General features: G+C 40.2%; 1 protein-coding gene across 2 annotated transcripts in view; it reads left to right on the top strand.

Annotated features, from left to right (window-relative positions):
* Positions 1-13,519, top strand: part of SNCAIP (synuclein alpha interacting protein) — a 176,899-nt gene extending 163,380 nt beyond the window's left edge. The window contains exons 11-12 of one of the 2 annotated variants that reach the window (XR_014147272.1): positions 3,002-3,102; positions 13,502-13,519. Coding sequence is in view for 1 of the 2 variants with exons in the window: in XM_081827193.1 (XP_081683319.1) it covers positions 3,002-3,040 (39 nt within the window). In the remaining variant the exon portion in view is untranslated. Of the gene's footprint in view, positions 1-3,001; positions 7,311-13,501 lie in introns of those variants that run through there. The other variant, XM_081827193.1, reaches the window with a different exon arrangement.
* The last annotated feature ends 819 nt before the right edge of the window (positions 13,520-14,338 follow it).

Raw genomic sequence — 14,338 nt, 5'->3', positions numbered from 1 at the left:
TGTTTTTTGAAATATATTTCACAGATAGCATCATATAAATTGAAAGCATTGTATACATTGATCCTTTTTCATGGTTGAAATACATCTGAGTCTTCTATTATAAGTCCCTGCTAGTCCTGAAAAGTAAGTGGGCTGAAATATATATGTTTCTTTGGGGTTTTTTTCTCACCTTACCCCCCTGGCTGCTCAGTCCCTTTATTTACCTGATGTGAAAACCCAAAACAACTATATGTGCAATACAATGCTGATTCAAAGCGTAAGACAACGTTTAGCTTCAAGTTGCACATTAGCTTTCAAGGATGGGAGAAGTCCTAGACACACATATGTAAAGTGCAAAACAGAAACAATATGTGGGGTGGAGGCTTAGGAGACAATGTTGTTGAGAGGTGGGAGTAATCACTTTGACTTTGGCTGAGGCCAGGCAGGTGCCCTGTAAGGTTTGCTTTTCATAAAGGTGGACAAATACACTTAGGTGCCATGATTGCCTACCCTAGTCCCCAGGGAATGCTATTATCAAAATGACACACATCTGAACACAACGTTACATATCCACAGCCAAACGGGCTGACTGCAGCCTGTCCAACTCTGAGAATCTTGTATAATGTTCAGTCTGCCCTGAACTTGATCAAGCAGGATTTTCTAACCCAGAGGCAGGTGAGCAGAGATTGAGAAGTGAGTTCTCTGTATAATTCCACTTGTCTTCTTGCTCTCAGATGCAGGGCCATGGTCCTAGAGCCTTCACTGTGACCCTGCCTGTGAGCTTCTATGGGACATGCCTCCCACTCCAATTTGACGATCACCCCAGGGCCACACTTCTCCCCATGTTTTCTTGGACAGTTAGCTGGGGGACTCTTCTAAGGGACGGTGGTGGCCTGGGACTCCCCTTTACCTTGCCACCATTTTCTCCACAATATGGTGTGGTCTGAGGCTCTTCCTATGTGATTCCCTCCTTCTCTCTCTCCTTCCCCATGTGTCAGCCCTGCATCCCAGTCTGAAGGCTCTCCCTGCTCCTTCCCTCTCCCCTTTATTTTTCAGAGGCATGTCCCTCAAGGAAGCTCTTGCACATCTAATCCCATTTTGGTGGCTGCTTTTCAGACCTTAACTGACAAACTCCTTCACCTTCCTCCTATGTCTTCCTCCTTTTACTTCCCCTGGCACTCCATTCCAAGTTCAGTTTCCTCTTGGCTTTAGCACTCAGCATGGGCTATCCTCCTCTCTTTGCCCTGCTAGGCAGGGTGCAGTGTGGGGTGAGGATGGTGCCTAAGATCTTACAGGTGGTAGTAGGTAAGGCAACGGGTCTTCTCATAGCAAAGATGAACTTGGTGCTACTATGGACATTGTCTATAACTTATGCTGAGTCTTGATTTCCTTCCATACCATGAATTACATCACAAAAAGCCATATTCCATTCCCTTGGGCCCCATAAGTTCCAGACACAAGGACAAGGTCTTGGCTTGGTGGGAGAAAGAGAGTGGCTGGTGGGGCAGGGAGAGGTGGTATGTAATGGGAGAAAACTTACCCTGTAATACAGGTAAAGCACATTATCTGAGTTCGAAGAAAATTAGAGTCCCTGAGAGGTGAGGAGAACTTCTGTTTCACATGAAGCTCCCCTCCCCAGTGTTTTTTGGTTGTTCTCTGCATCTATTGCCCATGGTTCAAAAAATCTTACTTTTCAGGGGCACCTGTATGGCTCAGTTGGTTAAGCGTCTGACTCATGATTTCAGCTCAGGTCATGATCTCACAGTCCTGAGATCAAGCCCTGAGCTCTGGGCATGGAGTTGGCTTAAGATTCTCCCTCTCCTTCTGTCTCTGCCCCTCCCCCTGCTTGTGCTCACTCGCTCGCTCGCTCTCTCCTTCTCTGAAATAAATAAATAAATAAATAATAATAAAATCTTTAAAAAAAAATCTTGCTTTTCACAGGTGACTAACTCACACTCCCTTCTCTCACCTCAGGTTTCTCCTTCACATCATCAGTCTCCCTATGTAGGTTAATTTAGCACAAAGAACACATAAGCGAATTACTCAAGTTACTCATCACTGTAGAATTTATTTCCCTTGTGTTCATCTTTATTGAAAGAGATGTATTTTTAAACAGAAACATATTTAAAATTTTCATAAACTTGCTACAGGCAGTAAATTGCAGGTACAGGGAGTAGTAAATATTTGGTTAAATTGCGAAGTTACTGGTTGTTATGTTCCTAATGGTGGTTGCCTCTCCCAACCCACGTGCAAGATGTATAGTCACAGCCAATTTCCAAAACCTGTAGAGACTTCGAGGAGAAAAGCACCATTCTATTTGTGCCTTATCTGAATAGATGCCTGGCGTCCTGGCTGCAAACTTCCAGGTTTATCTGAATCTGCACACACACCTGCAAGAAAAGCCCTGTGATGTCACATTCCCAACACTTGCTAGATTGTTATGACAAGTCTCCAGCAGGAAGCAATTTATCCTTAAGTTTCAGAGTGGTCAGGAGAGGATGGAAAGCCCTTCTTGCTGCTTGTATCTACAAGAGCAGCTTTCCAAGGGAATTCCGAACCATTGTTCCTTCCCAGGCTGACATTGTGACAAACTAGGAAAAATCACACCTCTGATTTCAGCGCCATGTTGCTAGAATTTATCTTGGCCCCGTGGACCTTTAAAAATACTTAATTTGAATATCCTTCAGCCTCCTTCCAGACAAGTTTCAGAGGCTGAGCTTCCTCTCCTGTGTCCCTTCTGTTTTTCAGACACACCACAGCCTGCACGACACAAAATGTGCAGCAACAGAATTTCTTGACTGGCTACCTAATTAAGTAAATCTCCTTGCCTGGAGGAAATGAGGTTAAAATAACATTGAGGTCCATGCCTACACCTGCAAAAGAGAAAAAAATTAAAAATCACGGCTGAAAATGCCCTCTCTTGTGCAATGCATATTGCAGAAAGTCTGTCAGATGAAGCTTCAAACACAGACTAGCATTTTCCAAAACACAAGCTCAGACCCTGAAGTCTTCAATGTTGCAGGTCTGGGTGATGTTCGTTCCTGGAGGGTTATGCTGGTAGAAACCATCACCACAGAAGTGGCTTTCCCAATGCTGCCTGCGATGATATCTTCTTAACGGAAGGTAAGAGCACCATTTCCTCTGCTTTTCAGTAATGAACACCTGGAAAGGAAAAGCATGGTACTCTGAGGAGAGATCTGAGAGGTCGGCCACCTCCCAGCACTTGCTAGAAGGGGCACGTGCACACCATCCCAGATAAGGGAAGCATGGACTATGTTTCTTAACCCTCCAGAGGAGATTCCACCATACCTCTAAGGAACTTTTCAGAGTTAAGTGTATGGCAGCCATTTCTTCTACTTCTTTCTACTCATTTGAGTGGGCCCACCTTCTGGGAAAAGTTCCCGTTCAGACTGACCCAGTTGACCATGACAAGTACCCAGTACAGTGCAAATAGAGAAAGAGAGAGAAAGAATCAGCCCTGGAAGTAGATAATTGGAAGAGAGAAATTAGATAGCATGTCGAGTGCTAAGTCTAAGCATTGGCATTTCATTTTTCAACCATAAAAGTACCAAAATATATCCCCTCAGGAAGCCATGTTTTACTAGCATATATGGGGTTCAATCAGATGAGAATTACTTTAAAGGTAATAAATTGCTCATATTCCTCTTGACCCAGGGAATAAATAATCGTGAAGGACAGACTTCTTGGGGTCATACATCATTTTGTTGGTGTGTTTGTAATAATTCAATGTTGAAGACATCGCACCTACCTAGCCAATACTGACAAATTCATACTCAACAGCCAGCTCTATCAGACCACTGGTGACAGATCCTCTTGAATGAATTTAGTATATATAGTACAGCTAACATCTAGTTTAGGTACACCTCTCTGCCTCCCAGTTACCACAAAAATCTATTACATTGGAATTACCTGGTTTGTTTCCATATTAGTGTGTGACATCTAATACGGCTTGGTAACATGGTTTCCCATGTTTTCAGGGCATAAACGTTTATGGGAAAAACTTGAGATGTGTACAAGGTTTTGGACATGTGACTCATATAAACTGGAATAAGAGCGTTGTTGCTAAAACCTAGGGTTTGCTTTGAAGCCTCATCACAGTGTTCCTGGGAAACCATTAAGCAAAATGCCCTGAAGGATAGGAAAAATTGCATTGAGCAATAAAATGTCAACAAACTACAGAATTTGAACATCAAGCACTTTCATCTAAACATGCCCTTCTCTCCTTTCACTTGGCAGGGGTTTCGTTTTTAAAAAGTAATAAACTCTAGACTCCAGTTGACCTGAGGATGTGTTTAAGAAACCCAACCCTAGAGCCAGAAGCATTATGACCTTTAATGTAGACTCCCCACCTCAGAAAAACCATAGAAGGAGAAATATAAACAGAAAAGGAGAACAGAAATCTATGTCTCAATTGTCTACGTCTTGGATTTTTTTTTTTTTGAAGAGGGTACACAACAAAACTCCCAGCCAGAAGGAACAATCTTAAATCTGTTTAAACAGGTGTCCAGTACTTAGTGTCTCACGAAGAGCAAATTAATATAACCATAGCACAGTTTAAGAAGGATACGAACAAGGAAAACCTATCCACAAGCCTGTGTAATCTTATAAACCTGGGCCAGACACAGTTTGGTCTTAGAGCAGGACTGCAGTCAAGAAAATAGCTTCTCATAACCAAAAGTAATTTCAATAACTCAAACCCTTTCTTTAGGTTTCCTGAGAACCATAAAGGGGATCCAGATTCAAAGACCATAACAATATTTATGAAAACCTCCGTTCTTCTTCTTCCTCTCCCCATCACATTGGGTGCCAATCCAGAGCTCTTCCATTCACAATTCCCCGTAATTGCTCTCCACACATCATGCTCCTCTTTCTGCCTGTCCTCACGATTTTCTGTATCACTTCATCATGTATATGGACCTTACCTCTCTCATAGCAGAAAACAAAATTCCTCTTTGTAAGAAGGAAAACAATCAGGAGATTGATCTGGTAATTAGAGAATTCTCTTTCGCTGGATAGGGGAGGGGAAGAGACGGCAATCATCCCACATTCATAATTTATCCCAACGTAACTGTGTCATGAGTTAAAAACTACTGGTAAGGGAGGCCTGTATCTTCAGTATATCCTTGAAACTGAGACCCAAAGAATCTGAGAGACATGATGTGGGTACATTGTGTTTGCATATTTCTAGAGATAATGTTCGCCTAGAAAAATTCATGGGCATTAAAGCACAGAGAAGATCTCTGTTCTATTCCTCAAAAGAATGGAATTTTGTTTTGGAAGGACAAATCTGACAGGTTACCAAGGGGGGGTCTAGAATTTCTTAGAGAAAGAAGTGCAAGGAGGTGTCATGCGCACTGGGAAAGGTCACACAGTTTGGAGTAGTAAGTCAGGGATTGCCTGTACGTGACTGACATGAGTTTTCTCATAGGTTCTGTCCTACCATATCAGAGGTGGTGAACCCAAATTCCATAAGAGTCAAGCCATGTCCTAATCAAGCAGCATGGACGATGTAGGAGCTAGGAAACATGGAAAGAGCCTGCCCTATCTAAAGTAATTACTCCTTTCCCACTAATTCTTATCATGTAGGAATGTTGGCTTAGTATTGCCAGATTCCCACTTATCCAGGAGAACCTGAAAATCCACATGCTGTATGTAAGACCTTCCCCCTGCAATCTTGGATGTTGGCAGTTGACTATTTTCTACCTCTATGAATGCCAAATTGCCATGCCTAAGGACTGATGCAGCCCAAAGACCACAATTACTCTGGGGGATAAAACCATGTAGAAAATATAGGCACAGGTCCAAGAAGTCGGTATCAAAATAGGAACGTACCTTGAAAGAGGATCCCCTTACATAACAGTTCCACTTTTAGAAAACTATACAATGAAAAAATTTCTTAACTACACAAAAACTAATATATGAGGATATTTATCACAACAATTTGTAACTGGAAAATGGAAACAACTAAGTTATCCAACAATAGAGGCCTAGTTTAAATAAATTTTGTATGATATATCCATAATGTACTAAACTCTGCACGAAAAATGCAGAAAATTATCAAAGTTGTTCTTGATTTACTGTTAAGTCAACAAGCAGGTTACAAATAGAGTATAATTCCATTTCTTTATATGCTTATATGTTTATGTGTATATATTCTGCTCAAAGTAGAAGTTACAAAGGAAATTAGGAAAAAGCTTTAAAGTGAAAAATAGTGAGGGACACCTGGGTGGCTCAGTCGGTTAAGTATCTGCCTTTGGCTCAGGTCATGATCCCAGGCTCCCTGGGAGCCTGCTTCTCCATCTCCCACTGCCTGCCACTCCCCCGCTGTGCTCTCTCTCTCTGTGTCAAATAAATAAATAAAATCTTAAAAAAAAAATAGTGAAAACACAATATATCAACATCTGTGGGATGCAGCAACAGCAATGCCAAGTGGCAAACTTTTAGATTTTAGTGCTATATTAGAAAAGAAGAGAAGTTTAAAATTACTTATGTAAGTTTCCACATTAAGAAGCTGTAAAAAGAGGGGCGCCTGGGTGGCTCAGTTGGTTAAGCGACTACCTTCAGCTCAGGTCATGATCCTGGAGTCCCGGGATAGGGTCCCACATCGGGCTCCCTGCTCGGCGGGGAGTCTGCTTCTCCCTCTGATCCTCCCCCTCTCATGCTCTCTGTCTCCCATTCTCTCTCTCAGATAAATAAATAAAATCTTTAAAAAAAAAAAACTGTAAAAAGAGAAGCATTTAAATCCAAGGTAAATAGAATGAATAATGAAACTAAGAACAGAAATCTAATAAATAAATATTTTAGAAATATTTAAAAAATAAAAACAAAGATTCTTTTAAAATTTTTTAAAAGAGAAGAAATCAAAGAAAAACAAAATAAAAGAGAAAAATCTACAGGGGGAAAAAAGCTAGTTATTTGAAAAGATTTGTAAAATGGGTAAACCCCAGGCTGATCAAGAAAAAATTTTTTAAAAATCAGTATCAGCAATGAAATAGTCATTTTCACTATAGATCCTATAGCCATTTAAAATGATAATAAGAGAATACTGTGAACAATTCTATGACAATAAATTTAACTTTACAAAAAATGAACAAATTTCTTGGAAGACATAAATTGCCAAAATTGACACAAGAAGAAATAGAACATCTGAATAACCATATTTATGTCATAGAATCCTGTATCTAATACATAAATCAAATTAATGATTTTTTTAAAACTTCAGGAAAATTAGCTTTTAAAAAAATAGCTTCACCGCTTAACTCTATCACACATTTAAGAAATGATGTTGATTTCAAACCATGAGAGACGATGGACTCTGAAAAACAGAGGGTTCTAGAGGGGAGGGGGTGGGAGGATGGGTTGGCCTGGTGATGCGTATTAAGGAGGGCACATCCTGCATGGAGCACTGGGTGTTATGCACAAACAATGAATCATGGAACACTACATCAAAAACTAATGATGTAATGTATGGTGATTAACATAATAAAAAAATTTTTAAAATGTCGATTTCATAGAAACTCAGAAAATCAAGGGGGGGAGAATATTTCTTAATTTATTTTATGTCCCTGATTTTAAAACCAGATAAATACATAAAAAGAAAACCAGATAAATATTCCTTGTGAAAATAGAAGCCAAAAATCTTCAATCAAATTTTAGCAAACTGGAGCTAGCAATACAGAGAATAATACATCTTTACCAAGTGGGGTTTATTTCAGGGACACAAGGTTGATTTTTATAATTTTTAAATCATTCGATATGATGTACCACAATAAGACAATGAAATAGAAAATCATATGATTATATTAATAGATATAGTAAAAGCTTTTGACAAAACTTACTATCCATTCATGAGTAAAAACTTTTAGCCATCAAGGAGAAAAGAAACATTTTTAACATGATAAGGTATGTGAGAACATCCTACATTCTCCATAATGGTGAAAATTTTACTATTTTCCTTAAGATTAAGATGAGTAATAAAGCAAGGATGTGCCATCTAATCACTGCAATTCAAATTGTAATGGAAATCCTGGCCAATATATTAATGCAAGGAAAAGCAATAAAATGTTTGCAACTTGGAAAAGAATAAAATTGTTGTTATTCACAGATGACATGATGGTGTGCATAGAAAATCCTAAGGAATCTACAAAGTAAGCTACTAGAATTAATCAGTGAATTTTGCACAGTCTCAGGATACAAGGTCAAGAAACAAGAATAAATTGCATTTCTATGTATTAGCAGTGAATAATTGCGAAGTGAAATTTTAAAAATATTTTACAATAACATCAAAAACAAGAGACTACTTAGAAAAAAAATTGAACAAAATACATGTAAGACTTACACACTGAAAACTACAAAACAATGCTGAGAGAACGTGAAGACCTAGAAACAAAGGAATAAACATTGTTTACAGATTAAAAAATTCAATATTGTTAAGATGTCAGTTGTCCCAAATCGGCCTGTTGTTTCTATACAATTCCAATGTCTGAAAGGATTTTAGTTTTTCAGAAATTGGCATGTTGATTTCAAAATATATAGGGAAATGCAAAGGACCTGGAAAAGCCAAAATAACTTTGAAAAGGTTGGAGGATTTACACTCCTTAAGTTCAAGATTTGCTGCAAAACTACAAAAATTAAGACCATTGTGTTGGTATATGGATAGATATATAGATATATAGATCAGTGAAGCAGAATAGAGTCCAAAAATAGACCCACGCAAATATACTCAACTGATTTTTTACAAAATTCTCAACCTAATTCAGTGGGAAAAGGATAGAATTTTCAAGTGGCCCTAGGACAGCTGGATATCTGTGTGGATGTGATGGTTAATTTTATGTATCAATTTGGGTGGGTCACAGTGCCCAAGTAAGTAGTCAAACATTATTCTGGATGTTTCTGTTAGGGATTTTGTTTTCATTTTTTGGATGAGATTAATATTTCAGTTGGTGACTCTGAAGCAGACTGCCCTCCCTAATGTGGGTGGGCCTCATCCAATTGGTTGAAAGCTTTAATAGAACAAAAACTGATTTGCCCTGAGAAAAAAGCAATTCTACCAGCAGACAGCCTTTGGACTGGAACTGCAACTCTTCCCTGAGTCCTCCAGCCTCTGCATCAGATTTTGAACTTAACAAACCTCCACGACCACATGAACCCATTCCTGAAGGAAACCTGTGCTCACTCTGTGATTCAGCCAGTCCACCCCTGGGTGTGCCCCCGGTAGAGACAGACACTCTGAAACTTGAATGCTAGAGCATAATAAAAATGAACTCAAAAAGGATCATAAACCTATATATAAAAGTCTAATATTTGAGGGGCACCTGGGTGGCTCAGTTAAGTGTCTGACTTGATTTCGGTCAGGTCATGATCTCAGGGCTGTGGAATTGAGCCCTACATTGGGCTCCACACTCGGCAGGGAGCCTGCATGAGATTCTTTCCCTCTGTCCCTCTCCCTGCTTGTGCTCTCTCTCTCAAATAATTTTTTTTAAAAAAATTTAAGTCTAATATTTAAAATTTGTAGAATGAAGCATGGGAAAAATACTTGTGACCTTGGATTGTAAGCAAAGATTTTTCTAGACAGAAAAAAAAATAACTCGGAATTAAGCAAAGTAAAGACTTTCCCTCAGCAAAAGACACCACTAAGATAATAAAAGGTAAGCCATAGACAGCATAAAATATCCACAGTACATATTTCTGACAAGGGATTTAAATCCTGAATATATAAAGGACTGCTACTCAGTTTTAAGAAGATTGGCAAAGTATCTGAACCCATACTTCACAAAAGAAGATAAACACGTGGCACACACTCGAAAAAGTGCTCACCATCATCAGGCATGAGGGAAACGCAAATTAAAGCAACATGAGACTCCCCTGATTGAAATAGCATCTAGTCACTAGAATGGCTAAAATGAAAAAGACAGACAATAATGCCAAGTGTTGTCAAGGACGTCAAGCACTGAGACTCTCTTACGCTGATGGTGGGAATGCAAAATGGCACAGAAAACTGGCACTTCGTTGTGATGTTAAACATACACCAACTATATTAACTCAGGAGAAGTGAAAACCTATCCACAAAAAGCTTAGACCAAAATGTTTACAGAAACTTTATTCATAAATAAAAGAGCCCAAATGTCCATCAACAGGTGAATGGTTAAATCATGATACATTCAAAGAGTGGAACACTACTTAGCAATAGAAAGGAATGAATTTGTGCAAATCCGTGGCAGGAGCCTGACACAAAAGGACATACACTGTGTGATCAAGAACAACCCAAACTAATCTATACTGATGCAAACAAGAGTAGCGTTGGCTGGTCAGTGGATCAGGGCAGTAAGGGGTTTGACTGCAAAGTAGCATGCAGGAAATTTTACATGTGTTGGAAACACTCCGTATCATGACTGGGATGGTGTTTCATAGATGTATATATTCTTTCAAAAACTCATCAAACTTATACAGTAAAAGTGATACATTTTATTGCATGTAAATTATACTTTAATAAATTGATAAAGTAAATTTTTTTAAAAAACATTTGCTTATGAGACATCTGGGTGGCTCAGCTGGTTAAGTGTCTGCCTTCGACTCAGGTCATGATCCCAGGGTCCTGGGATCGAGCCCCACACTGAGCCTGCTCAGTGCAGGGTCTGCTTGAGATTCTCTCTCTCCCTCTCCCTCCGCCCCACCCCTCCGCTTGTGCTCTCTCTCAAGTAAATAAAATCTTAAAAAAAAATTCACTTAAGACTGTCCCACTCCTGCCCCACAGCTGCTCAAGACCTCTTACATCCGGCAATCTCCACCTGCAAACTCCTAGAAAGCTTTTCCCTGTTTTCCAGGTATCAGCACATACATCCACCAGCCCTTGTCTACTCCCTTAGAAGAGGCCTTTATATAGGAAGTGATCTCACCTCTGGCTGGCTGGGCCTCACAGTCACCTGGGGTATCCATTAAAAAATGCAGGTTCCTGGGTCCTATCCCTGCAAAGTCTGATCATAGGTCTACTTTAAATCCAAGGCAAATGATACAGTGCTGTCCTGTGTTCATTGCTCGCACTCCCAACCACACTAGATTTGAGTCTGCTGCAGGCTCTGTGGAAACTCAATTCCCCCTTGTGTCCAGGGTGGCCCTACTGGATGGACACTGGCCTCACTTTTTAATAACAGCCTCTCTCAAGCTTCACCATCTTAGGGGACAAAATGATGTCATTCTGATCATTTATACAGCAAATGATGAGGGCTCCGAGACAAATTAACAGCTCAGTCTTTTTGTAGGGTCCTCCCCCCTCAGTAACCCCAAGACTCTCCAGGGGAGGAGGTTACATGGATGCAGGAATCAGGCCTACTCATCAGCAACTGCTTGCCAGGGCATTGGGAACTCACACTTCCCCCTGAGATCCCAGATTAAGGATAAAATCCTTTAATGGCACAGTGAAAATGAGGGTCTCTGCTCTGGCTCCATGTCAAGGTGACCCTAAGGGATTCTTACTACTCAACTGTTGTGTTAAATCAGAGGACGTTTTTCTGCAGTCTGTGCCACAAGACCCTGGTTAGAAAATTGCTTTGTCTGAAAACCTTTATTTGTTAGTCTGGTCTGATTAGAAAAATCTTGAAGATTGTTGAAGATTGTACCTGCAAACCCACGAATATCAGGATAGGCATGAGTCTGCTCACTTGGGATTTCTACCAAAGCAAGGTTTTGTTTGCTGCCTCCTAGCTTCCAGAGTAACTTTACAGGGACATAGGGTGTGTGTGGGTGTGTGGGTGTGTGTGTGTGTGTGTGTGTGTGTGTGTGTGTGTACGCACGCACGCACATATGGGTATACACAGAAGAATGTATCTGAGACCACAGTTTTTATTCCATCTATTTCAGGTCCTAGAAGACCAGGTAAGACACTGGACCATTTTTTTTTTCAAACTGCAGATGTTCTGTAGGCCTCATGGACCCTTTAATAGAAGTGTTTTTCATCATTTGGGCTGCCATGAGCACCTAGGGAATGGGAACTCTAGCTGGATGAGAAGGCAACAAAATAAATCTCTGTGCGGGGCAGTAGGGCAGTCAGGGAGGGGAAAGATTTAGAAGGCGAATGGCAGCACGAGGAAATTCAATAGCTACAGTCCAATAACTGGGGTGAAAAGTGGACTCAGAAAGGAAGAGGTGGGTTGGAATGCAGAATGCAAGCTTGACCTTCTCTGCAGGTTTGCCAACAAGGGCGCTTTGGAAAGTAGGGAGCACACCTTCCATGATTTAACCTAGTTTCCACTATTGAAACCCTCTGAGTCTTTATTATGTCTTTCTGATTCTCTCCAGTGGAAAAGAAAAAAGAAGACAAGCCTACTACTTTGCTAAACATTCCGTCTTATCAGTATGCTCTGGACAGAATTCTCCCTAGTTTAGGATCTCCTAGGAATCCCCAAGGCGTCCTATTTTACTAAACTGATGACGCTTGTAGGATTTTATAGACTCATACAATTTTAGAACTAGAAAGGACATTGGAAATTGAATAGTCCCAACTCTTAATTTGAGGCATTTAATCATTTACATAAAAATATAGATTGTTACGCCCCCTACTATGGAGCCAGGAATCAGAAAGAGCCCGAAACTTGCCCTCAAACACCTCCATGTCCCTCATTTAGCCCCTCTAATTGGTGGCTCTGAATTTCCCTCAATGTGGAGCTGTAAGTTCTTTAGGTAACTACGTGCCATATTCTTTATCTTAATTCCTTGCCTTGTTCCTCAGTTCATCTCCTTTGGACTCTAGCGATAGGTCCTAGGGATACAGTTGTGCATAAAACAGATAAAAATCCTGTCCTAGGTGAGTTCATATTCTAGTGGAGAAAACAGTTAACAAAACTAAATACATATGTGCTACACATCAGACACTGATGATAAAAGAAGAAAAATAAGAGGATTGTGATTGAGAGACTAGCAGTGTGCTTAGATGGAGGGGTTAGGTAGGAAAAGCCTCCCCAGTTGGTGATACTTGAACAGACATGTAAGTGAACTCACAGAGTGAACCCCATGGAAATCTGGGACTGGTGTTCCAGGCCCCCCAAAATTCGGAGGTGCAAATGAGTTTGGCATATTGAAGAAACAGCAGAGTGAACAAGGCAGATAGGAAGTGATGTCAGAGATAAAAAGAGGACGGATCATGTACAGGTACAGGGCCTGGAAGGCAACAGAAGAATAACCAGTGATTTTCCAAGGGTAAAGGTGTAATTTGTCCTGCTCCTACCAGACCAAAGATAACTTGAAGTCACTATAAATTCCTGAAGTCAAACTCTGTCTTTATGATCTCATACAGTCCCAGTCATTGGACAAGATAAAGTAGATTACCAGAGGAAAAGCGGATTGAGAGCAGGATGAGTCATCCCCGAAGGGATTATGATGACTAATACAATTTAAATGGAAAGGTACACATTGAGAGATGTAACTGGGATTCCTCATGGAATTATCTATCATTTTTTAAATAGGTTTTCCTACTAGAGGTAGAGTCAATTTTTTTTTTTTTTTACAGATGTGTAAAAAGAAGCTTCTGGAAGGCCAGTCGCTCGTGAGCAATTCCCAAATGGTGAGCCCTCAAGGAACTCATGGTCAGAGGGGAGCCTGGTCTGTCAGCCTTGGGGCGGGGGGGGCACCAGTGGCGGGCCAACTGGGCAGAATGAACTAGTAAATCTGGCACGTCTTAACTTAGGTTGCTATCCAGATTACAGTTCACACTGGTAAAATATAAATAGATCCTATTTTCCACAAAGCAGACAATTTCTCAAGTGAATTTTCAAAACCACTCCTCCCAAAGTGCTGTCTGCCTAGTACCACTACCCAAGAGTGCTGCTCCCTGAGAATAAGTGATTATTTTTTTTTATCTGAAGCTTAGATAATTTAATATGCTTCCCAAGAAATTAGTCCAGAATGGGGAAATTCCAAGACAGTTACAAATAAGTAGAAAAGGGGGGGGGGGAAAGTAATTTTATATACTTTACATGTAATCAAGTCTTAATTGAGCACTAAGAAAGAGAGGTACAACTTTTATTAACAAAAATCAGTATTTCCACACCCCTACTACATAAAGATTAAACAAATATGCAAAGAATATCCATTTGAAGGGATACCAAATGACATACCTTCCACAGGGCCTCATATTTCCAAGCCCAGCTTTACTCTCATTTTCTCAAATGTGATGAGATCTAGGAAGCCTGCCCCTCTCTTGCCTTAAATGGAAATGAGTATTTGATCCCAGTTAATCCTAAAAACGTATTTGGACAAGAACCAACAGTGCCGGCCAATAGGTAAATGGAAGACTTAGAGTTGGAGATGTTTTTCCTCATATGGGACCTGGAATATTTAGGGATTC

Source organism: Leptonychotes weddellii, chromosome 7, assembly GCF_054177405.1.
Source record: "Leptonychotes weddellii isolate Sample4059 chromosome 7, ASM5417740v2, whole genome shotgun sequence".
NCBI lineage: Eukaryota > Metazoa > Chordata > Mammalia > Carnivora > Phocidae > Leptonychotes > Leptonychotes weddellii.
This window is presented reverse-complemented; position numbering and strand designations above follow the sequence as displayed.